The 24157-nt window shown below is 39.1% G+C and overlaps 1 protein-coding gene across 2 annotated transcripts; it reads right to left on the reverse strand.

The window, feature by feature from the left end:
- Positions 1-239: 239 nt before the first annotated feature.
- Positions 240-24043, reverse strand: pofut2 (protein O-fucosyltransferase 2). Of its 2 annotated transcripts, XR_011016728.2 has the most exons (10): positions 23816-24033; positions 21526-21776; positions 19830-19974; positions 16463-16573; positions 8922-8988; positions 6966-7091; positions 6567-6747; positions 4481-4604; positions 830-1320; positions 240-665 (listed from the first exon to the last, which is right to left on the reverse strand). XR_011016728.2 is itself a non-coding variant. In NM_001077630.2 (9 exons), exons 1-9 carry the CDS (start codon positions 23989-23991, stop codon positions 1167-1169), a joined length of 1335 nt encoding a protein of 444 aa, NP_001071098.2. In that variant the 5' UTR covers positions 23992-24043; the 3' UTR covers positions 1067-1166. The 2 variants fall into 2 exon arrangements, 1 of the variants encoding a protein (NP_001071098.2); NM_001077630.2 differs by lacking the exon at positions 240-665 and having other exon boundaries at positions 1067-1320; positions 23816-24043.
- Between the last annotated feature and the right edge of the window lie 114 nt (positions 24044-24157).

Below are 24157 nucleotides of genomic sequence, written 5' to 3' on the forward strand. Positions count from 1 at the left end.
GATCAGTACAGATTTTAACAGATTGGCATCATACCAAAACAGACTAAAGCCCCATGAGAGACATTGCAAAAAAAAAAAAAAAAAACTAACAAAACCTACAGTGAGTTTACTCTATTTGTCTGACTGACCTGCAGTATAATGAACTACTGCAAACAAACTACAAGAACAAGGCACGGATAAGTTTAAATCATTTTAAGAAAACTAAAGCTTTCAGTGTTCACAAATGATCAACAAAATTATTCCAATTTAAAAAACATATTTATAGAAAAATCACAGCGATTAATACAGTTCTGGTAATGGTGAACATAAATGTACATTTTAAAACAACAAAAGAAATGAGTTACTCCCAAATGATAAAAACAAAGCCAATCAATCACTATGCTAATATTGCATTTTTCTGTAAGTTACACTTTTATGGCATATTATGAAAGTAAAAAGCACACTGTGGCGATCAAATAAATTAGAGCATAAGAAAACTACAAACACTGTTTGGCCAAAGTCTGGTGAAAGCACCATTTTTTGTCTAATCACAAGACAGGCACAATATTGACAAAGATGGTCTAATGCTAAACTAATCCTGTCTGTGATTTGGCAAAAGCATAAAAAACAAAAAGACAAAGAGTAATGGCCAGAACCTCCTAAGGCAGGGGCGTCCAAACTCGGTCCTGAAGGGCCGGTGTCCTGCATATTTTAGCTCCAACTTGCCTCAGCACACCTGCAAAGATGTTAAAGTCTATAAGAGCTTGATTAGCTAGTCCAGGTGTGTGTGATTGGGGTTGGAACTAAACTTTGCAGGACACCGGCCCTCCAGGACCGAGATTGGACATGCCTGTCCTAAGGCAAGACTTAAAACACTGAAATACGAGTGGAAAAATCTAAATGACTATCTTCAAACAGGTTTGATCACAGTGTTACACAGTTCATCTTGACTATCAACAATCCAAATCACACAACTGTGAAGATAGAGCAGCGGCATTCAGAAATTCCATATCTGGCACAAGATAAGCCATTTCAAATACACCTCTCACTCCTTCTCATGTTACAAAAACCCAACCACAGTGGTTTCGCAATCAGAAACATAAGCTCTGCCTATAAAAGAATGTATTTTGATCATTGTAATCAATAACATGAAAAAATATATAGAGAATTCTCTCCAAACTGTGTTATCAGTATACAATTTTCCAGTGTGTGGGTTGTTCGCATTCCTGCTCAACATCACCGCAGAATCGATTATAAGTGGTTTTAGGATCAAAACCTAGGATTTCTCTTTCTTCGTGTATTCGGAAAGAGAAGGTTGAAACTGATGTCCCAATGAAAAACCTGACAAGAAAGACAACATTGATTTGAGTAGGTTGCTTTACAAAACAGACGCTAAGCCAGGGCAGACAAAAGATCGCAAAATTGATGTAAAGTGTCAGACAACGTCATGTGATTAGATTAAACATTGTCATATTAAACAATGAACACATTTTCCAGTGAAGCATGCGTTTCAGTTGGCTGGACTGACTGAGGTGCAAAACACTGTGTCATGGGTCATGCTTTTCTTCTTTTAAAATGGAAAGAATCTTTCAGAGTCACACCCTATTCTATAATTCAATTATTATGATATTTTCTTACTAAATAAACCTTTTTCTGTTTGCCAGTTTAAAGCTTTAGTATTTTTATAGTTTTACATTTTATCAATCAGTCATTAATTTATTTATTTATTTATTTTTAGTTTTTAAGGGTCAAAGACAACAACAACTTGTTGGCGTCTGCATGTAATTAAACTTGCCATAGTGATGTTATACACATAGTAAGCAAATTAAACGCTACATTGTCTACTTTAATGTTTCAAATCATTTTGGTGAAAATAAAATGACTTCGTTAAGCATAACAAATACATTTATGCAAAAATGAAACAACATTTTTTTTTACCTGTACTTATAAAATAAATACAATAATTCACAATACATTTTTTTTATTATTTTAAAGGGCACCCATGATGAAAATCAACTTTTGTAAGCTGTTTGTAGAAATAGTGTGTCCACTGTCATACTGGAGGGATAGAAACAAAAAAAAGTCTGTTAAAATTTCTTGACCTTAAAATTGGACCCAAATCCCAGTGATTTTGAGGCTAACCACAACGTGATGTAGGAGTGCAGTTTTCCCGCCCACCAAATTGACTGACAGGTGCCATGTTTCTATAATAACATGTATACACATGTCCACAACACATATTTTGCAAGTAAACTGAGATTTCTTTAATGCTAAAAAGAGGCTGGTTGATGTAACATTTATGTCGATATTGGACTTTGGTGATGTTATCTGTATGTATGCTTCATCTCAGAGTCTGCATGCATTGGATACTGTTTACCATGGTGCACTAAGATTTATAACTAATTTTAAATCCCTTACTTATGATTGTGTGTTGAATATTAGGGTAGGTTGATCTGCTTTGTCCATCCGTAGGCTCAAGCATCGGCATATCCTTGTTTACAAATCTATATTGGGTTTAGTCCCATCATATCTCAAGAATTACATTTGTAAAAAACGTGTCCTTAGCTATGGGCTTCGGTCACAGGTTATTTATTTACTGTCTGTTCCTAAAGTGGGACTGAGATGAGGAAAAAGACGTTTAAATGCGCAGCACCTTTTGCGTGGAATAATTTACAAACAATTGCAGTTTAAAGAATTGATTTCACTAAATTCTTTTAGAAATTGAGACACAGGCTTGTAGATGTTTGGTATAATTTGTTTGTCAATGGGTTATTCTTGTTAACTTTTCTGTTTGTTGTCTGTTAGACCCATGTGACATGTATACAGCCTAATCTTTGTCAAGATGCTCTTGTAAAAGAGATTTTTAATCTGAATATGTCTTTTCTGGTAAAATAAATGTTATAACAACAATAATAATAATAATAATAATTAAAATATTTGCTACAACTCTCTTTGATTTTTATAAGTTTGATACCTTTTTAAATCAGAGCATGTTTGTAATAAAGAGAGTAAAATCACCATGTAATTCTAAACCAATTTAGAAAGGCATTGTAAGAGACTGCCCTTATTTTCGTTTTTGGTATGAGATTGCAGAAGAATGGTTTGACTAGAAATGTACAGTTTTTTACCATCATGCTGATAACTTTTTAGTCACTCGGCAGAACTACAGTTCGAACCGCTGCGGTTAAAACCCATTCTTACAGCTTGGATAAACTCCACCACAAATACATGGAAAATGTACTTGGTATTTTTGACAAATGTGCTATATTTCAGTTTTATTTGAGTCTGTCTGAGTCACTTACTGCTGTTTATCTGACGTAGCTCATGATGAGGAGCAGATACATACATTGAAAGCAGCTCATTTGCATTTAAAGCTACAGGCTACAAAAACAGCTACAATGTACTCAGACACCAAAATGGGCAGATTCTGGAGGCTATAATAAATAATCTGATGGCTATTTTGAGCTGAAATTTTACAGCCACATTCTGAAGACACCAAAGGCATATCTTACATTGTGTAAAAGGGGTACAATAGGTACCCTTTAAATTATAAAATTTTTATTTTATTTTATATATATATATATTTTGCTTAAATGGATAAGACCTACCCGTTTGAGGAGTAGTAGCAAAATATAAAGTTTAAAATGACAATTATTACTGTTTTAGGGCTGCACTGTGATCTTTAAATAGTCTTTTATAAGGTTTTAATCAAATTATTTTTTTCTTAATATTCTTTGTATAAAAAATTGTTCAAATGAATGACAATTCAGTGGGTAAACTATGGTAAAAAGTAAGATTGTCGTTGTTTTTAGTACTGAAAAAGCTTAATAATACCAGACACATTCTAATGTATGAAAGACATTGCATTTAATTTTTTTCATGCTTTTCGGCCCCTATTTAAGTGTTTATGAATATAGTTTAGTTTTACATTTTCAATACATCATGTTTAACTAAATAATTACATGGGGAAATAAATAAATAAATAAGTAAATAAATAAACAAACAAACAAACAAACAAATAAATAAATAAATAAATAAATAAATAAATAAATAAATAAATAAATACATTTAAATATCCATAATTTGGAAAATATTTTCTTTAAAAAGTTGCTGAAATACAATATTTTTTTTAAATATGTAATTTGAAATATTTTATTTTAAGAGCCAACTATAGTTATCATTTTAAAAAGGAAGAAAATCTACAGATTTTTTTCTAAAACTGACTCTCTATCAACTTAATCTTCTAGAGACAGGTTTAAAATAAAACTTGACAAAGAAAAATTAGAGTAAACAAAACAATAAAGAAAAACGAAGTAAAGATTAAACGAAATATCTTAACCAGCTGGAAAGGCAACTAACACTGACTACAACTGGAGAAAATGATTGAATCTTTCAACACAGCTGGTAAAGCGGCCTTTGTACAGCTAAAGCAAAAAAACGAGTCATTCAGTAAGCTTATTGTTGTGTCAGAAAAAGGAGAGCAGAGGGTGTGGTTGAGTACCTGGCATGAGCACAGATCCACTGGTCTATAATGGCTACTCCTCCATCTTTCAGGAGCTCCAGATCCTCCAAGCTGGGCTCAAACCGTACCATCTCGGGCAGCAGCCGTTTTAGTTTAGCAAGCTCTAGAAGCAGAAAAAACACTGCCGTCACATATCAATATAAATACTTGTTTGTGTGTGGGTAAATACATATTTGAGTTCAAACATTAGGGATTGCTACAATTAAAAACGTATTTTATGCTCACAAAGGCTGCATTCATTTTATATAAAACAGTAAAATTGTGAAATATTATTACGATTTGGAATAGCTTTGCATAATCCTAAAATAGTTTTAAAAGTAAGAAATACCAAAGATGGCAAAGTATCATTGCTCCAGTCTTGTTACATGGTTCATTTGAAGATATTACTATATGATATGTTTGTAACATGAATTATAAAACACTTTGCAAAATTACAAATGTCTTTACTGTCACTTTTGACCACTAGGGTATATGCACAACTAGTGCTTCTTTGAATACCAATACACTTCAGTTGAATGGGTAATGTGACTTTTTTCAATTTTATACAGTTTTACAGCATAGATGTTGTAATGTAATTAAGATATAATTAAATAGTTAAATAGACTTCACCATTCATTTATTTGTTCTAGCGTAAAACGAGATAAGAAGCTGTTTACATGCATGTGCCCGTCAGGATCAGCAGGCTAGCGCTAAAACTTTATTGAATATACTAGGGTAAAATAAATGTTCATATTTTCAAGACATGGCATGAAAAATGTAATTTATTCCAGTGCTTCTTGTATATTCTAAGAGCCACTTTATATCATATATAAATCAGGCAGTGGAGATCACCGGAATCAGGCAGTTCACCGGAATCGATTGACTCAGGTTACTGAAAAATGAAAAGTCCTTCTGCATATACCCTATTTAATGCACCACTGTTTGATTTACTTAAATCAAATTTATCATAAATTAATACGATTTTAAGGGAATAAAAAAACTTTGGCCTTTTCTTTAAAATGATATGATATGACTATTAATGTGGTCGCACAAACCAGGGTTATTATAGTTAATTAAAACAATATCAAAATATAATGAAACTCGTGATTGTCATTAGTCATAAAACATATCATAAAAATATTTTATATCATTTAATTTCAAAGAAGAATTTATTTAAATCATTATTAAATAACTACAGTCAAGCCTGGAATTATTCACACCCCTAAGCTATGAATAATTTCGGGCTTAACTGTGCATTGTTAAACATTTATTATTAAAATAACAAATATTATTAAATTAAATGAAATTAAAAAAACAATAAACAAATAAATATTTAAATAAATAAACAGCCAAAAAACTAAACATTTAGCTAAAATGAAAATAATTACATGTACAATAATAATAACATAATAATAACAAATAAAATATAAACTAAAAAAAAACTGAAAATATAAAACCAAAAAGCTGCATGATGACATTAAAAAAGTAATTTTTTATGGTGCTATTTTATTATTTTATATTTAGTTACAAAAAAAATCAAGAAGTTTTTAAAATGACATACTAACTAACTTACTTACTCCCAGGGCCATTTATATCGAAGTTGATATTTAGCCGCACCATGTTTGTTTCCCTAATATCATCACTTGTTAGGAAAAGCAAACATGGTGTGGCTAAATTTCAACATCGATATAAATGGCCCTGGGAGTAAGTAAGTTAGTAAGTATGTCATTTTAAAACCTTGCGTTGAGTTATTATGAGGTGTATTGTTAGCCCAACACTCAACCCCCAACTTGGAGAACCAGGACATACACTAGGGACAATTTAGTTAACCCAATTCACCTACAGCACGTCTTTAAACTCACCCAGAGGAAACCCACGCGAACACGGGGAGAACAAACTCCACAAAGAAATGACAACTAACATAATTATTAAACAATTTCAATACATCACAGTATCTTGAATATGGCTGATCAACAGGTAGTCTGACTTTAATTTCTTGAATGTTTAATAACAAGGAAAATGTGTGCAGTAATTTACTAAAGCACTGTGTACTGTTTAACTGTGCTTTTATTAACTGGATCTGTACCTTCCTCATCTGCATCAGTAGCAACAAAGACTTGCAGTAGCTTGTGCTTCTTCATGAGACTACGGATCTTCTTCACTGCACCTTTAAGACTGGGCACATCTTCTCTGTGACCCCAAATAAAGTCCTTCCTCCGTAAATGGACCCCCAGGTAAGGGCCACCTTTAGCACTCCCCAGAGGGTTCTGGGTCCAGGAGTTAACAAAAGTTCAGGTGAAAATTATGATAGATTTGTCACAACAAAACGTGTGTGGGTGTAAAGTACATGACAAACATCTCAGAAATGCATTGTCCTGACGTGTGACTAAGGCTCAAATACATTACTTTTTGACTATATCAGTTGTTCTGACAGCTTCATGAATTTGATCAATCAGGAATGAGGATTATTGTAAGGGAAACATACTTTCATTTGAGTCCAGTCCTCATTGTACGGTGTCTGGTCTTGTTTATCTGTGGAGTTGAGATGATTGGCTCTAAACTTGTCTCCTATTATGCGCAAGTGTTTGGCAAACACCATACTTCGCCGTGTCTGTAGAGCAATAACATTAAAAAAAATTGTTTGGTTCAAAGTTCAACAATTAGATGAGGAATAAAATATATAATAAAATAAAAAAAAAAAAAAAAAAAAATATATATATATATATATATATATATATATATATATATATATATATATATATATATATATATATATATATAATAAAATAAAGAAGCCATCAAGAACATTGAAAATAAAAAAATAGACTCATTTTAGATCTTTGCTAATATTAAACAGTTGAGTTTTACCATTTTTGAATCAATTTAGCCGATCATAGAGACAAGTGGAAGCATATTTAGCTTAGCTTAGCATAGACCATTAAATGGAATTAGACAGTTACCATCTTAAAACCATCAAAAAATCTTAAAACCATCAAAAACAGAGACTGGCGGGAGCAGATTTGGCTTAGCATAAATCATTGAATCTGATTAGACCATTCGCATCTTGCTTAAAAATGACCAGAGTTTGGAAAGCTTTAAAAAGTTAAAGCTGGACTCTTCTGCAGTTACATTGTGTATTAAGACTGACGGAAAATAAAAGTTGCTATTTTCTATGATGATAAGGCTAGGCAATTACCACAGACTCTAGAATACACAAGACATGTCACTGGTGTAGTTTTGAATGGGAAAAACTGTAACGGTCAATATGGCTAATGAAGCCCCGCCTACTAGTACAGGAGCCAATCATCGATCGGCATAAACAGACGATTCTCTGGGGGAGTAACTCAGACCAGATGTGTGCATTTTATGAGCTTCACAGGCATAAGAAATTTATCAATATAGAGCTTGAAATTTGTGCTTTTAAATTAACTATGTGCACTCGAAAACAAAAGTTTTTTGGATATGTAATCTGAATGAAATGAAAGCGAGGTACAGTCCATCCTGTCAAACGCACATCACATGACAGCAGCTACTTAAACGCCCACAAACTTGTAAACAAAAAGTTGCTGTCATTTATGGAGGAGATTCGCCATCAAGAACAAGTTGTGGATTACTTCATAGGACCAGTGTGATCAGACGATCATTATCCAGAGGATGATAATATGTAGAACACCCATAAATAAGGTTGGCGTCGTGATCTCGTTCCTTTTGAGCGCATGTGCATTAGCTCAGGCAACCTGAAAATATATGCTGATTTTGTTTGATTCGGATGATTAGAACCTAAACTTATGAGATTGTTGTTTAAGTTTATTGGTGGTTTCAAATATGTAATTTAATCATGAGCTTGGCAAACAGTTTTGAAAAATTTGATGTTTTCCCATTCAGACAGAATGCCCAAGCATACCATCCAAGAGGCATTTCAAAGATGGCCGCCGAGTAAAATTACTTGCCTTAAAGGGACTTTGCTATTACACATTGCCTGAAAATAGTCCCCAGCTAGGTAATTAAGTAACAGCAATTTTATATCATTGCGCCTGCTGCAGTCAGGGTATGACAGCAAAGTTCCTCAATTATTATGCCAGAATAATCAAATTCAATGATCTATGCTAAACTAAGCATACAGAAATATTTAGAAAAGATTTAAAAAATGTGTAGCCAAGGTGAATGACAGAGGCATAGAGATAGCTTATAATTGTGATGTATAGTTGGCTTTGAAGGGTTAAGAGGTAAAAACTTAAGTTTCTCTCTTTATTTCTGTTAGATATAAATGACAGAGCCTAAAGGTTTTTGGAGTCAAAATATAAAAATGAAAAGACTGAAAGATTTTAAAGATCTGGGTGTATTCACAACAAAACAACACAAAATGCTGGAAATATGGCTAAAACTTTGGACTCCTGCAGAGACATCTGCAAAAATCTGAAAAAATGGTTCATAGACTTACATCCCAGTAGTCTTTCCCAGCATAGTGATCATGAAGGACAGTCTCGGCTCTGTCCACCATTACTGACCTGTGGTTGGATGACAACAAGTTTCATTTAAAGGGCACTTTATTACTCCCTGTTTATACAGTACATGTTGTAAACATGCATTTTCATCACTGATCAAAAGTGGACAACACTAAATACTGGACTAAGAGGGTCTAGAACATTTTGAGCTTGAACATTCTTGACCACCTCCAGAGGTAGTAGAAAACGTTCGAGGTTACTAAAGTAACCCTTCGTTCCCCGAGGAGGGGAACGGAAGCACTATAAGTGGATTTGATTGTTAAAATCCACGTATGGGAGATTCGGTTCAGAAGCTACTCGTCTGAAAGAGTATTGAACGGGCCAATTAAGAATGAATTGGCAGCGCAAGCCTGCGCAGGTGAGCGGCATAAGCAATCAACTGAGTATATAAGCTCACCTGGCGCCAGCAGACGCTATCCTTTTTAAGCTGAAGAGACTTTTAACAGCTAAGGGACAGTCATTATGGCGACGGAGTATAGTGCTTCCGTTCCCCTCCTCGGGGAACGAAGGGTTACTTTAGTAACCTCGAACGTTCCCCTTCGGGGGGAACTTCAGCACTATAAGTGGATTTGATTGTTAAAATCCACGTATGGGAGCCCATTGAAAGCGCCATAATGACTGCACCTTACCAACACCCACCATGAGAGAGCGGTCAGGCAAGCGTGACGCACCCAGATCACGAGAGGCGTGGTCCTCCAACGTGCCCATGGCCCTAACTTATCCTACTTCAAAAGAAGTTTTACGGAATAGGTATCTTTTTTGGGAGTCGCTAGCGTCTAGATAATTCTAGGAATACACGACAGTACGTTGGGAAGCGTGCCATCCCAGTAGGGAGGACGCTGCGGAGACCATCCGCACCCAATAGGGGGAAACAAATGGAATTACATATGGACTAACCCTGAAAAGGGGGAGTGCGCATAAGAAGGTGGTTAGCAGATAGGGAAAGCACGGGTCCGCCCAGGGGGGGAACTTAACCGTGGCGGAAAAGCATATGGGGATCACCAGCGGGGATCGGCCATAGCAGGCACCTATACCCAAAACGCGGGCTGACCAGCGGGCAGACCTACTACATAATGGGCCAGCAAGTGACTCCTCCGCTGAGTCAGTGCTGGGGGCCTCGAAGGAATCTGCAGGGCTCACCGAATGGGGAACTTTACTGACAGACAGGAGGGTGCACATTTCTCCGTGTTAGGGAAAAAAAGGCACCGCAAGCGTGTACAACACCTACCGAGTTGTTTCCTCAATCACCAAAGGTACCTAACACCCTTGAGGAAACCGGCTCTACTCGCAGATTATAAAATCTTGCAATGTGTTGGGTGTCGCCCAGCCCGCAGCTCTACAATGTCTGCTAAAGAGGCGCCACGCGCACACGCCCAAGAGGATGCAACGCTCCGAGTGGAGTGCGCATTCCTGGGGGGCGCGGCTGGCCTCTGCTCAAATAAGCACATGAAATGGCCTCCACAATCCAGTGGGATAAACGTTGTTTAGACACGGCACTTCCCTGCTGCCGTCCGCCATAACAGACAAAGAGCTGCTCAGAAGATCTAAAGTTCTGAGTACGGTCCACATAATGCGCAGAGCGCGAACTGGACAAAGTAAGGACAGGGCTGGGTCTGCCTCCTCCGGGGGCAGCGCTTGCAGGGTTACTACCTGATCTCTAAAAGGAGTGGTAGGAACTTTGGGCACATAACCCGGGCGGGGTCTCAGAATAACGTGAGAAAATCCCGGCCCGAATTCCAGGCACGAGTCACTGACCGAAAATGCCTCCAGGTCCCCGACCCTCTTAATGGAGGCCAACGCGACCAGCAGAGCTGTCTTCAGGGACAGAAATCTTAAAGATACTGTATCGAGTGGCTCGAAGGGATCAATTGCAGGCTCGTGAGAACGAGGGCGAGATCCCAAGAGGGCGTGAAAGGGGGGCGAGTTGGATTAATTCGCCTAGCGCCTCTGAGGAACCGGATGATGAGGTTATGCTTTCCCACGGTGCCGCCAGCCACCGCGTCATGGTGAGCATAGATGGCAGCAACGTAAACCTTGAGAGTGGAGGGCGACAGCCTGCTGTCCAGCTTCTCTTGAAGGAAAGAGAGCACAACACTGATCTGGCAAGATCGGGGGTCTTCTCTGCGAGAGACACACCACTCAGTGAATAGACTCCACTTCAGGGCGTAGGCGCGCCTCGTGGAGGGGGCTCTAGCCTGAGTGATGGTATCAACCACCGCGGGCGGCAGGTTACCTAAGTCTTACTCGCGTCTATGGACCACACGTGGAGGTTCCAGAGATCGGGACGAGGGTGCCAGACGGTGCCTTGTCCCTGAGAAAGTAGGTCCTCTCTCAAAGGGATCTGCCAAGGGAGGGCCGTCGCGAGGAGGGAGAGCTCTGATATCCAGGTTCGGTTGGGCCAGAGGGGCGCAACTAACAAAACCTGCTCCTCGTCCTCCCTGACCTTGCACATTAACTGCGCGATCAGGCTCACTGGGGGAAACGCATACTTGCGTATGCCCCGAGGCCAGCTGTGGGCCAGTGCATCCGTGCCGAGAGAGCCCTCGGTCAGGGAATAAAACAACTGGCCATGAGCGTTCTCGGGGGAAGCAACAGATCGATCTGGGCCTCCCCGAATCGCGCCCATATCAGCTGGACAGACTCGGGGTGGAGTCTCCATTCTCCAGAGTGAATCTGCTGCCGTGAGAGCACATCGGCTGCACGGTTGAGCATACCTGGGATGTGAATGGCGCGCAGCGACTTCAGCCGCGGGTGACTCCAGAGGAGCAGACGGCGGGCGAGCTGAGACATGCGGCGAGAGCGCATACCCCCCATGCGGTTGATATACGCCGCCGCCGCCGTACTGTCCGTCCTGACCAGCACGTGTTGCTGCCCCAGCACCGGAGAAAAACGGCGGAGAGCAAGGAACACTGCCATCAGCTCTAGGCGATTGATGTGCCAATGCAGCTGGGCACCTACCCACAGGCCCGCAGCTGCATGCCCGCGACACACGGCTCCCCAGCCTGTGCTGGAAGCATCTGTCGAAACAACAACATGACTGGACGCCTGTCCCAGAGGCACACCGGCCTGCAGGAACGAGGGGTCGTTCCAGGGGCTGAGGGTGCGGCGACACAGCGCAGTAACAGAGACTCGGTGTGTGCCCGCATGCCATGCGCGTCTCGGAACTCGATCTTGAAGCCAGTGCTGAAGTGGTCTCATATGGAGCAATCCGAGCGGCGTGACGGCCGCAGCGGAAGCCATATGCCCCAGGAGCCTCTGAAAATATTTCAGTGGGACCACTAACTTGCTGTCGAGCTCCCTCAGACAGTTCAGCAGCAGGCGAGCGCGCTCTCCGGAGAGGCGCGCTACCATGGTGACCGAGTCCAGCTCCATCCCGAGAAAAGAGATCCTCTGCACCGGGGCGAGTTTGCTCTTTTCCCAGTTGACCTGCAACCCCAATAGGCGGAGATGCCGGAGCACCTCGTCTCTGTGCGCAGTCAATTGCTCCCGAGAGTGGGCTAAATCAGCCAGTCGTCGAGATAATTGAGTACGCGGATGCCCGCAAGCCGCAGAGGCGCTAGGGCACCCTCCGCGAGTTTGGTGAAGACCCGCGGAGACAGAGAGAGCCCGAAGGGGAGGACCTTGTACTGCCATGCTCGACCTTCGAACGCAAACCGCAGAAACTGACGGTGGCGTGGAAGAATGGAGACATGAAATACGCGTCCTTCAGGTCTATGGCTGCAAACCAATCCTGAGGACGAACGCATCGGAGGATGCGCCTCTGCGTAAGCATTCTGAACGACAGCTTGTGAAGGCAGTGATTCAAAACGCGCAGATCTAGGATTGGCCGTGACCCACCGCTCTTTTTGGGTACGATGAAGTACGGGCTGTAAAACCCGCTCTCCATCTCGGCTGGAGGTACCGGCTCGATTGCACCTTTCGCCAGGAGGGCAGCAATCTCCTCTCGCAAGACAAGGGCGGACAGGGGATAGACCCTGGTGAAATACACGCCCGTAAACCTGGGAGGCCGTTTGGAGAACTGTAGTTCGTAGCCGAGTCTGATCGTGCGTATGAGCCACCGCGAGGGGCTGGCCTGCGCTAACCAGGCAGGCAGAGCCCTCGCTAATGACGTCATCGCAGCAATCGTTGACGTACCCGCGGAGGGGCAGCGAGGAGCGGGTGTGCTGATCCGGGGAGCGCGAGGGTCCCACAGAAGAGCTGGAGGAGAGCGATTCGCTCTGGCTCCGCACCCTGACTCCGGAGGGGGGGCTTGGGGGCTGGGAGAAGGGAGACCGTCCCCCCAGCGCCCGTGAGCCGCTGGCGGAGCATGCAGACCCTGCGAGCTGAGAGGCGGCGCGTCCCAGGCTGGCAGGGCCTGCAGTGCCCGTGAGCCACTGGCGGAGTGCACCGAACCTACGAGCTAGAGAGCTGAGCTCAAACTGGCAGATTTCGGGCTGTCACCTCTGGAGAAGTGGAAAAGTGCCCTTTCATTTCATGGCAGTAAAAAGTGCCGTTGGAAATGGCACCCCGCCCTCCAGCGGGGAAAGAGCAAGTTCCCTCCTCTCCAGATGACCTGTCCCAGGGACGCTTCGCGGTCCGTTGCCAGACTTAGCGGCGTTCCGGGCAGGGGGAGTGGCCTGCTTCCGAGGTGCTCGACGCGCTCGCTTCGCCAGAGGCGAGTGCGGGGGCGGTGCAGCTCTCGTAGGCAGGCGCCTTCGGCGAGGAGCAGGTATGGATGGCACGGCGGGCGGAGCGGGCTTACGGGGCCGCCGATTAGACATCACCCATCGGACTGCTCTCTCACTGCCTCGAATTCCTGGGTGAATTCGCAGACTGTGTCGCCGACTAGCTTGGGATATGGGCGAGTCAAGAAAGCGGACTTTGTCAACTTCGCGCATATCACCAAGTTTTGTTAGAGGTGGGGCTTCTGGACCACTAGTGTGGACATCGTCCTCCCCAGAGCACATGCAGCGGACTTAGTAGTCCGAAGAGCTTAGTCGGCTGCGGTGCGAAGCTCATAAGCCTGGGTTGGACCCACCCTCGTGCAGCTCAGCCAGCGCCTGCGCTTGGTAGCGCTGGACGGTGGCTATCGCATGCAAGGCGGATGCAGCCTGGTCCGTAGCTTTGTAAGCTCTAGCTCCGAGGGAGCCGAAAACTCACAGGCTTTGGATGGGAGACAAAGCAGACCCCGCCAAGAAGAGGCGCTGTGCGGATTAACCACCATAGCACACTCAACCTGAGGAATCGCCACATACCCCCTGGCTGCTCCACCACCAAGAGTGGTGAGGGTGGAGGGACACGCAGCACGAGCAGAAAAAGGTGCTCTTTAAGACTGCGCGAGCCTACTGTGCGTCGCCGGGAAGAAGGGAACGCCCCTCTAGTCGGTCCGGCCGCGGAGCTGGGGGATAAACCATCTCCAACCCACGGCCGAAGCAGCCCGGGAAAGCACGGCTAACACGTCCGTTTCAGTATCCGTTTTGACAGAGCTTACCTGCCCGAAGGGGGCGAGCGGGTCCGGATCATCGTCGGACAATGAAAGCCCACCCTCCGATGCCGCGGAGGACATCTGATCTCCGGTGACAGCGAGCGTGAGAGCTACCATCTGATTAGATGGATCACTCCCAGCGCCCGAAGCTTGGATGGAGCGCTTGGAGGAGCGAGAGGTCCGCGAGCCCTTAGGCGGCGGATTATCTCTCGCTGGAACCCTCAGATCTGCCCGAGCGCCCGCTGCAGAACAGGAGGCGACTGGGGCGGCTTGCTCTCTCACGAGAGTTTGCCGCGATCTCAACTGCGCGACGGTCATGGCATCGTAGTGACGACATGAACCGCCCCCGAGCACCACATTAACATGCTGGACCCCCAAACATGTAATGCAGTGATCGTGCCCATCATCCGGAGCCAGGAAACCCCCGCAACCAGAAACGCACAGTCGGAGCGCCGTCCTGAAAAGGACGTGCTGCACGACTGTGTTGCTCTTTTAGGATGCTTTGCAACAATACGCACCGCTCTGGAGGACCGGACCCAAAGGGACGCCAGGCAAGGGAGAAACCCAGCTCGACCATCTGCCGCTGCGTGGACTCGCTCTGGACCGGGAGACACTCGTTCGCTCGAAGTGGCTGTAGACAGCAGGAGGAACCCTCATGAAGCTCGATCAGAAAAGTCTCTGAAGCGAAAAGGATAGCGTCTGCTGGCGCCAGGTGAGCTTATATACTCAGTTGATTGCTTATGCCGCTCACCTGCGCAGGCTTGCGCTGCCAATTCATTCTTAATTGGCCCGTTCAATACTCTTTCAGACGAGTAGCTTCTGAACCGAATCTCCCATACGTGGATTTTAACAATCAAATCCACTTATAGTGCTGAAGTTCCCCCCGAAGGTGAACTGCTTTTATATGGTTGAATGTGTTGAAACATTCTGACATAGTTCTGAAAAATGAGAGGATGTGTTGTTGAACAAACCTGACAGTCAGGAATTAAACTGGAAGCTTGCTTGAAGGTAAAAAAAAAAAAAAAGTAAAATATGCAATGTTCTCTAAACAGTCCTCATTCTAGATAATTCAAGCATTACTTTTTTGGCTAACAGAGCAGAAATAAAAAGCTGCAGCTTTCTGTATCGTCTTTCATTTTCATTTCATGTTCATACGTAAATTGTACAAGCTTATCGTGCAATATTACAACAACAACCAAATCAGAAAAAAAGCTGCATACAGTTGAAGTCAAAATTATTCGCAATCCTGTCAATTTCCTTTTCTTTTTTTAAATGTTCTTAAATTGCGTCTAACAAAACAAGGAATTTTCAATATTTTTTTCTTCTGGAGAAAGTCTTATTTGTTTTATTTCAACTAGAATAAAAGTAGTTTTTCCTTTTTTCACAACCATTTTTAAAGTCAATATTATTAGCCCTCTTAAGCAATATTTTCTTTGATAGTCTACACACCAACCATTGTTATACAATGGCTTGCCTAATTACCCTTACTTGTCTAATCAACCTAGTTAAGCCTCTAAATTGCACTTTAAGCAGAATACTAGTACCTTAAAAATATATAGTCAAATATGTCAAATTTGTCAAATGTCAAATTTGTACTGTCATCATAGCAAAGACAAAAGAATTCAGTAACTAGAAATGAGTTATTCAAACTATTATGTTTACAAATGTGTTGAAAAAAAAATCTTCTCTCTGTTAAACAGAAATTGAGGGAAAAAATATAGAGGGGGGCTAATAATTCTGACTTCAACTGTATGCACCAAGACAAGAGACAAGAGCAATGTGATAGACCAAAATGCATCTTATGGTGTACTTACACTAGGCACAGTTGCTTTGAACCTATGCCTTGTGCAATTGTCCCCCCACGAGTTTCCAGCTTTGCATTCACACTACACTATGCACTGCCAGAGCCAAACCAATCAGTGGGGGTCAAATGCACTTGGGTACAGTTCTGACAGCCTAGTGTAAGTACACCCATAGTACCGAGTGCACACAAGTTCTTCTAAATTGACTTACGTGGCTGTTATGTTATTTTGTAAGACAGGGGCCAGGATAGATGCATGTCCTTGAGCAGATAAACAGGTGACATTCAATGCTCTGGTCTCCTCAAAACCCCAAAACCAACCTCTGGAAAAATAAAACGAGATTTAATGAAACAAATGGCTTTAAAATAAAACTTTTACCTTTGTTTACTCACATATTCCTATGCATATCATACTTCTGTGAAACACAAAAGGAGATTTTTAAAGGATGTTTTGTGTGCTTTTTTCCATACCACAAAAGTCATTTTCAAACAGATTCAAAACAGTTCAAAACGATTTTGTTTGCATTCAGCAGAACAAAGAAAAGCATACATTGGAACAACATGAGTGTGCGTAGACGATGACACAAACAATGCCTTTTAAAATCTTGCTCACACGCACAAATATGTTTCACGGTTTGTGACACTGATAACAGATCTGTTTTACCTTTCTAAGAACTGTGAAATCTAACTATGAAACTTAGTTACATGGAAAAAAAAAACATTTTGTTTCTGCATTAGATCAAATTTACTTTAATTTAATTTACTTTATTTCAAATTTATATACACATAAAGCACATTTAATGCAAGTAAAGTGTATACTTCCATATTTCAAAGAACATTTGTAAAAATAAATTATGCTCTGTTACTATTCAGCATAACAGATTTACGTAAACAACAACACACCATATCTATAAACAGCATACTTATTCTGACCTGTACTCATTGCAATACATAAAAGTGTTACCATACTAAACTGTATTATATTTCAAAAGTAAAAATGTCTTGCCAGCAAATAGGTAAAGCCTAGTGCTTTGAAGTACAGTGGTAAAGTATCAAGGTTTAAAATGACAGTTCATATTTTGGGGCTGAACTATGATCCTTCTTTTAGTGTCATCAAATTATTATTATTATTTTTCTAAATATGCCATGTATTATTCAGCAATCTTTAAAGACCTAAAACAAAATACAGATAATCTATTTTTAAAAAACACTATTGTAATTTGGTACAAAGCCCATAGATATCTTAAAGATCTCTCAGTGCTTTCTTGCTTTTCCCCTATTTGGGGCAATAATAATTTCAGTCCCACTAAAAACAAAACTATGGATGAATAAGGGCATAATTAAAAGATTTGTATGAAGACAACATATTAATGTCATTTAAAAATCTTGCAGCAAAATCTAATATACCTCAAAAACACTTTTTTTTTTTTTTTTAAATATTTACAACTAAGAACACATTTAAAGAATTCAACACAGCTCCCCCTAAGGTCGTTATTGGAAACTCTTACAGAACAAGATTGTTATATCAAAGGACGAATTACACAATTATATAACATGTTAAGAGAAAATCATGAAGAAAACTCTGAAAATAAAAGACTAGCATGGATCCAAGATACAAAAATGGATATTTCTGTAGAGGACTGGATTTTAATATGTTTGAATGCACAAGCAAACAAAGGGCAGCAAGGTGGCACGGTGGGTAGCACAATCGCTTCAGAGCAAGAAGGTCGCTGGTTTGAGCCCTGGCTGGGTCTGTTGGCATTTCTGTGTGGAGTTTGCATATTCTCCCAGTGTTAGCCTGGGTATCCTTCGGGTGCTCCGGTTTTCTCCACAAGTCCAAAGACATGCGGTATAGGTGAATTGGGTAAGCTAAATTGGCTGTAGTGTATGGGTGTTTCCCAGTGATGGGTTGCAGCTGGAAGGGCATCCACTGCGTAAAACATGGGTGTCAAACTCAATTCCTGAAGGGCCGAAGCCCTGCACAGTTTAGTTCCAACCCTGCTCCAACACACTTACCTGTAGGTTTCAAACAAGCCTGAAGGAATCAATAAGTTTGATCAGGTGTGTTTAATTAGGGTTGGAACTAAACTGTGCAGAGCTGCGGCCCTTTTGGAACTGAGTTTGACACCTGTGGCGTAAAACATATGCTGGATAAGTTGGTGGTTTATTCCGCTGTGGCGACCCCAGATTAGTAAAGGGACTAAGCTAAAAAGAAAATGAATGAATGATTGAATGCACAAACAAAAACATTGAATTCCCGATTGAGACTGCTATAATATAATTGGGTAATAAGAACTTATATTGCTCCTGTAAGATTAAATAAATTCAACCATAATATCCTGATCCGTATTTTAAATACAATAAGATGCAAGGTACATTTTTTCATTGTGTGTAGGAGTGTGAGGAGGTACAAAAATTTGGGGTGGAGGTGATTCAGTACAGTATATTTCACAACTTATTTTCATTCCCATTCCTTTAGGTTCTGGATTATGTATATTGAATTTGTATGAAGACAGTTGTGCTTTGTCTACTAAAAAAAAAACTTGATAGATTTATATTTAATACAAACAAGGCGATGTATTGCTTTATGTTAAAAAAATGTTAATCACCCCTCTATTGGAATTTTGTCGTATCTGCAAGGTGCTTTTGAACTTTGTGAAAAATTATTAAAATTTCTATTAATACTTCTTTTAAAGAAGTACTTAATACTTCTATTAAAGAAGCTCTGGACGTCTGCAGTTGTGGAAGGTGAATTGGTGTTTGATTAGATTTCTTTTTTCTTTTTATTTATTTATTATTTTCAGTAGATTTTTTTTAACAAGGAATATAATTTAGTTTTTATTTTCCCCTAAAAATGTCTGGGGTGAGTTTTAGGTATTAGGGTTTGATTTATTGTAAAACCTTGAAAAAACTTAATAAAGACATGTTTTAACAAATATGCCATATAAGATTACTTTGGTAGATAAACTACTCTTACACATAAATAACAGTTTAGTAGGTATCTAAGGTAGAACATTACAAATGTATAATAATATAATTTTTTCTCAATAATAAAATAAAACAGGAAACATTCTGATGCATAAATTAAAGCTATTGACCTTATTCTTGACGTAGGAGCGGATGCAGCCATTGTTATCTTTTTGGCTCGAGAGATCCTCTCTCATTCACTCTTATTGTTTTTAGACATTTTAAACAGCTCATTATGCAGCTTGATGTTGCAAACTGACATTTTCTTATTATAATATTCTACTTTGTCTGTATAGTCATGAATACACTTGGTTGTAGAGCAAGTAGTTTGACCGTTTTCTGCCATTTATCATTCCAAGCCATTTCTCCCATAGGCAACTAAATTGGAAGATCTAAAACAATGGCAAAAACGAGCGCACTTCCGCATTGTTGAATAGGTTCAATATTGCGCACTGTTGTGATGCTTGAAATATATATATATACATATAAAATGTTTTTCTCTTAAATAACTGTTCTATGACTCTAAAAAATGCATGAGCATTCCTCGCATTGTCCTTTAATTGTGCCTCTCACGAGCATCTGAACTGGTTGAGCATGATTTTAAAGCAGTACCTGTAATAACCCTGTTTGTCTTTTGAGTACATCAGCTTTTCAATACACGGTCTGTCATCCACCTTCTCCTCCCATTTTCCATCCGTCCAGCCCTCTGCATAGCTCTGCAGCACAAGGATCTGGTCAATGAAGGGACCCCCAGACTCTGAGATCAATAACAAAGATGCAGACAGATGGAATCATAACAAAGTCTAATTTTTTTGTATTTTATTTATAAAAGCAATGCACCCGCTTACACTGAACAGAACTCAAAAATGAAAATCACATCCTTATTAACTATGTAATGATCTTCTTTTGTGTTCAGAAGATAGAAAGTCATACATTGATGGAAATACTTGAATGTGTTGAATGTGAATGTTATTTTGGGCTATTTGGATTTTTACGAAGTGTTTTTTTTTCATCACACTGAAAAATCGAACTAAGGATCCTTGTAACAAACTTAAGTGTGTGTTGTTTCAGGAAAGCAACCATTTATTTGTGTTGTGTTTTATTTTCACTAATTTATTCTTCATTTAATTTTTAATTTAATCATATGATAATTAGTCATTTATATAATTATCATTATATCATTTTATTGATCAGTAGTTTTTGGATTAAAATTACTGATTTTTTTTTTTAGATTTGATTAATACTGATTATTTGCCATTTTTATTGTTTTTATATTTTATTATTATTATTATTATTATTATTATTATTATTTACTCATTTTCTTTTCGGCTTAGTCCCGGCTTAGTAATCTGGGGTAGCCACAGCGGACTGAACCGCCAACTTATCCAAGATATATTTTTACACAGCGGATGCCCTTCCAGCTGCAACCCATCTCTGGGAAACATCCATACTTAGTTATTGACATATTCTTATTAAATGACAACTTATTTACATTATAGGATGTTTTTTTTTAAGTTGTTTACATTTTAAGACTTTTCATAAAAAAAAAAAAATAAAAAAAAAAACAAGTGTTACACCCATAATGTTTGCTATGGAATGCAAAAACTTTGAAGTTTAATATCTCAAAATCATTCAGAACGCAGATAGAACCTTATAATTCCAAGGTGACGATGTGACTAATACATTAAAATCTAATATATTTGACTCTGATTTGATTCTAACATTTGACTCTAATACCTGTTAATAATATATAACAAGTATCATGTTATTTGACTCTAATATAATTATTGTGTCAGAAATGTATGAAAAATAGTGCATATTGAAATGACAAAATACCACATTTGCATATTTAAATGTATAATTTTAGAAAACATCCAATATAAAATGAAAGGTTTGCAATTTTTTTATGTAATCAGTAAACTGCAGATGGTGACAACAATTAGTTCATTTTTACCCTGCTCACCTGCAGTGTCTACTACAGGGATAGTTACTCTTATCTCATCAAGTGGTTCTATACCTTTATGAGTTTCCTTTTTTCTGTTGAACACAAAAGAAGGTATTCTGAACTATCCCTTTAAATAGCACATGACTAACAGTCACGCACTGTCTTCATACTGTAGGTAAAGTGTGTATATTCTCCCACTAGCTTCCACATTTGGAATTACAGTTTATATAATAAACATATTTCTTCAACATTTTCACTTTCTGAATAAATTAATCACAGTTCAATTGAGCTAATCAAATTAACCACCTGTCATTTCAATTCTTCTCTCTAAAAGAAACAATCAATGAAACTAGTGTAACTTACCAGCAATAAACTCCTCGTATTCAATGACTGGTATGTTAGCCTGCAGGCTGGTTATGCTGAAGAATTCACCCCACGGGATGCGGAGCTGATGTATTTCAGGGCTTTGCCAGTGATACAGTCGTCCCCATGGAGGCAAAACCAGCACCCAGTCACCCTCTTTCCTCAACGTCTTCAGCAAAGTGGCCATGCGGATATAAACATCCCGTCTGAGATTGAAGCCTTCAGGTGGATTCACATCATACAGGAGGTAGCTGACGAATTACATAAAGACGGGAGCATTCATAAAGTGCAAAACATTTTTAGGTCTCCAACTTATGTATTAGATTAAATGTTATGTTTCCATTTTCTCAAAGTCTTATATCAAATACATTTTTTTTCAGCAAACAGATTTATAATTGAATTTAATCAAACTTTGTATAGATTTTAATAGAAAAAATGACTTCTTTTTGATGTCTTTTCCAATCAAAGTAACATGTTTTTAATGATTTAATTATATCAACAACAAATTACAAACTTATAAGATTGCTATCATGAAGAAGCTTAATATTACATTTATTTAATTAAACTTAATTAAACCACTAATTGAGGTGGAGCATTTGTGTTTCATTTAAATAAGAAATATTACAAGTGTTTTTTTTCCCTTTTTATTCTCTCACAAATTCCAAACTACATGCATTTTTAAATTGATGCAAATTGAATTGCAAAAATTAAATCTGCAAAATGAAAACATCTAAACTGTAAAATATTTGTTTAAATTAATACATCAATTAGAAAACTGTCTGTAATACTTTCTCACTAGAAATCAAACGCACAACATTTATTTAATAACAGATTTATTAGACTTATAAGATAATTTAATAAATGATCAAATAAAATAAATCAAACGTGCATTTAGTTAAGCATTTTCAACCTATTTTTTGTTTCATTAGATGTAGCTTGGAATAGTTTTTTTTTTTTTACTTTCTCCAAATAAAATGTTTAGAAAAGGTTTTTTTTTTTTTTAAATGAACACCTTTTCCCTACTTCTCTCTTTCTCTCTATCTCTCTCTCTCTATTCAATTCAGTTCAGTTCAATAATTGCTTTATTAGCATGACAAATGTTGCAAATAGACTGCCAAAGCATTTATAAAGTTTACATAAAAACACACATAAACAAAAAAGTCACAGTAGTAATCGTAATAAAAAATATGTAAATATTCATTCATTCATTTTCTTTTCAGCTTAGTCTATTTATAAATCAGGGGTTGCCACTGTGGAATGAACCACCAACTTATCCAGCACATGTTTAATGCAGCGGATGCCCTTCCAGCCGCAACCCATCACTGGGAAACATCCATACACACTCATTCACACACAAACACTACGGACAATTTGGCCAACCCAATTCAATCTATAGCGCATGGCTTTGGACAATATAAACAGGGGGCTAATAATTCAGTGGGGCTAATAATTCAGACTTCAACTGCATGTATGTATGTATGTATGTATGTATGCATTATGTATGTATGTGTGTGTGTGTGTGTGTGTGTGTGTGTGTGTGTGTGTGTGTATATATATATATATATATATATATATATATATATATATATATATATATATATATATATATATATATATATATATATATATATATATAATATAATTAAATAAAAATATAAATAATATATCATACTATTTAATATATCATATATTATTCAATATATTATAAAATATATCAATAAAAAATAATAGATAAGAATAAACTGTACATTTCACAATCAACATTTTAGGAAAAAACAATAATAAAAACAAAAATAATCAGTACATTTACAACGATTCATTTATATTAATCTAGATGTCAATAATCTCTCTCTCTCTCCCTCTTTCTATCTCTCTCTCTATCTCTCTCTCTCATTTTCTTTCAAATGAATATATTTTCATTAATAAGATTCTTTCCCAGAGATGGGCTGTAGCTGGAAGGGCATCCGCTGTGTAAAACATATGCTGGATAAGTTGGCGGTTCACTCCGCTGTGGCGACCCCAGATTAGCAAAGGGACTAAGCCGAAAAGAAAATGAATGAATAATAAAAAATCGTAATAATTAAAAACAACTTTTGAATAATTTAGTGCGAGAAGAACACTCTTACAGTACTTATAATAGATTTTCTATATAGGGTGGTGCTGAATAAGTGCTGCCAATTAAATTCGAATGGCACTGCATAAAAGGAATAAATCAACAACATTCTTAACATTGATGGACAAAAGCAACATAAAAGTATGAAGCATCTTTTGCAGTTTATAACAGTCCTACCGAACATCCCGTGATGCTGCAGCCACCGGTGAAAACATCGACTGACCGGCGCGAAATGCATCGTCCTCTGAAGCAGACGACGAGTTACTAGATAAAATAACAAAGATAAATACTGTAATATATCCTAAAATATGATGGAGATGGACAGACACAGCTGTTCCCCTGTTGGTCGCCATGTCTTTCTTTCACAGCCACGCAGTTCCGGCGTCGGCACAGTTGCCTAGCAACTCACACACCAAAGTATATATCGGTATTTCCTCTTTTCGCGATTACAAAACCCAACAATGCAAAGTGATATATAGTCTTATACATGACACCATTAATTAAAATAATAAGAGAGCA

The sequence above is a fragment of the Danio rerio genome, chromosome 9 (genome assembly GCF_049306965.1).
Source record: "Danio rerio strain Tuebingen ecotype United States chromosome 9, GRCz12tu, whole genome shotgun sequence".
NCBI lineage: Eukaryota > Metazoa > Chordata > Actinopteri > Cypriniformes > Danionidae > Danio > Danio rerio.

What these genes read in the sequence shown, in the direction of transcription:
- pofut2 (NM_001077630.2), bottom strand. Translation starts at nt 23,991, where the DNA reads ATGGCGACCAACAGGGGAACAGCTGTGTCTGTCCATCTCCATCATATT. An exon ending in CAAAATAACATAACAGCCAC is followed by an intron (nt 8,989 to 16,462) that starts GTAAGTCAATTT and finishes ATCCAACCACAG; the next exon opens with GTCAGTAATGGTGGACAGAG. An exon ending in AGGACTGGACTCAAATGAAA is followed by an intron (nt 6,748 to 6,965) that starts GTATGTTTCCCT and finishes TCCTGGACCCAG; the next exon opens with AACCCTCTGGGGAGTGCTAA.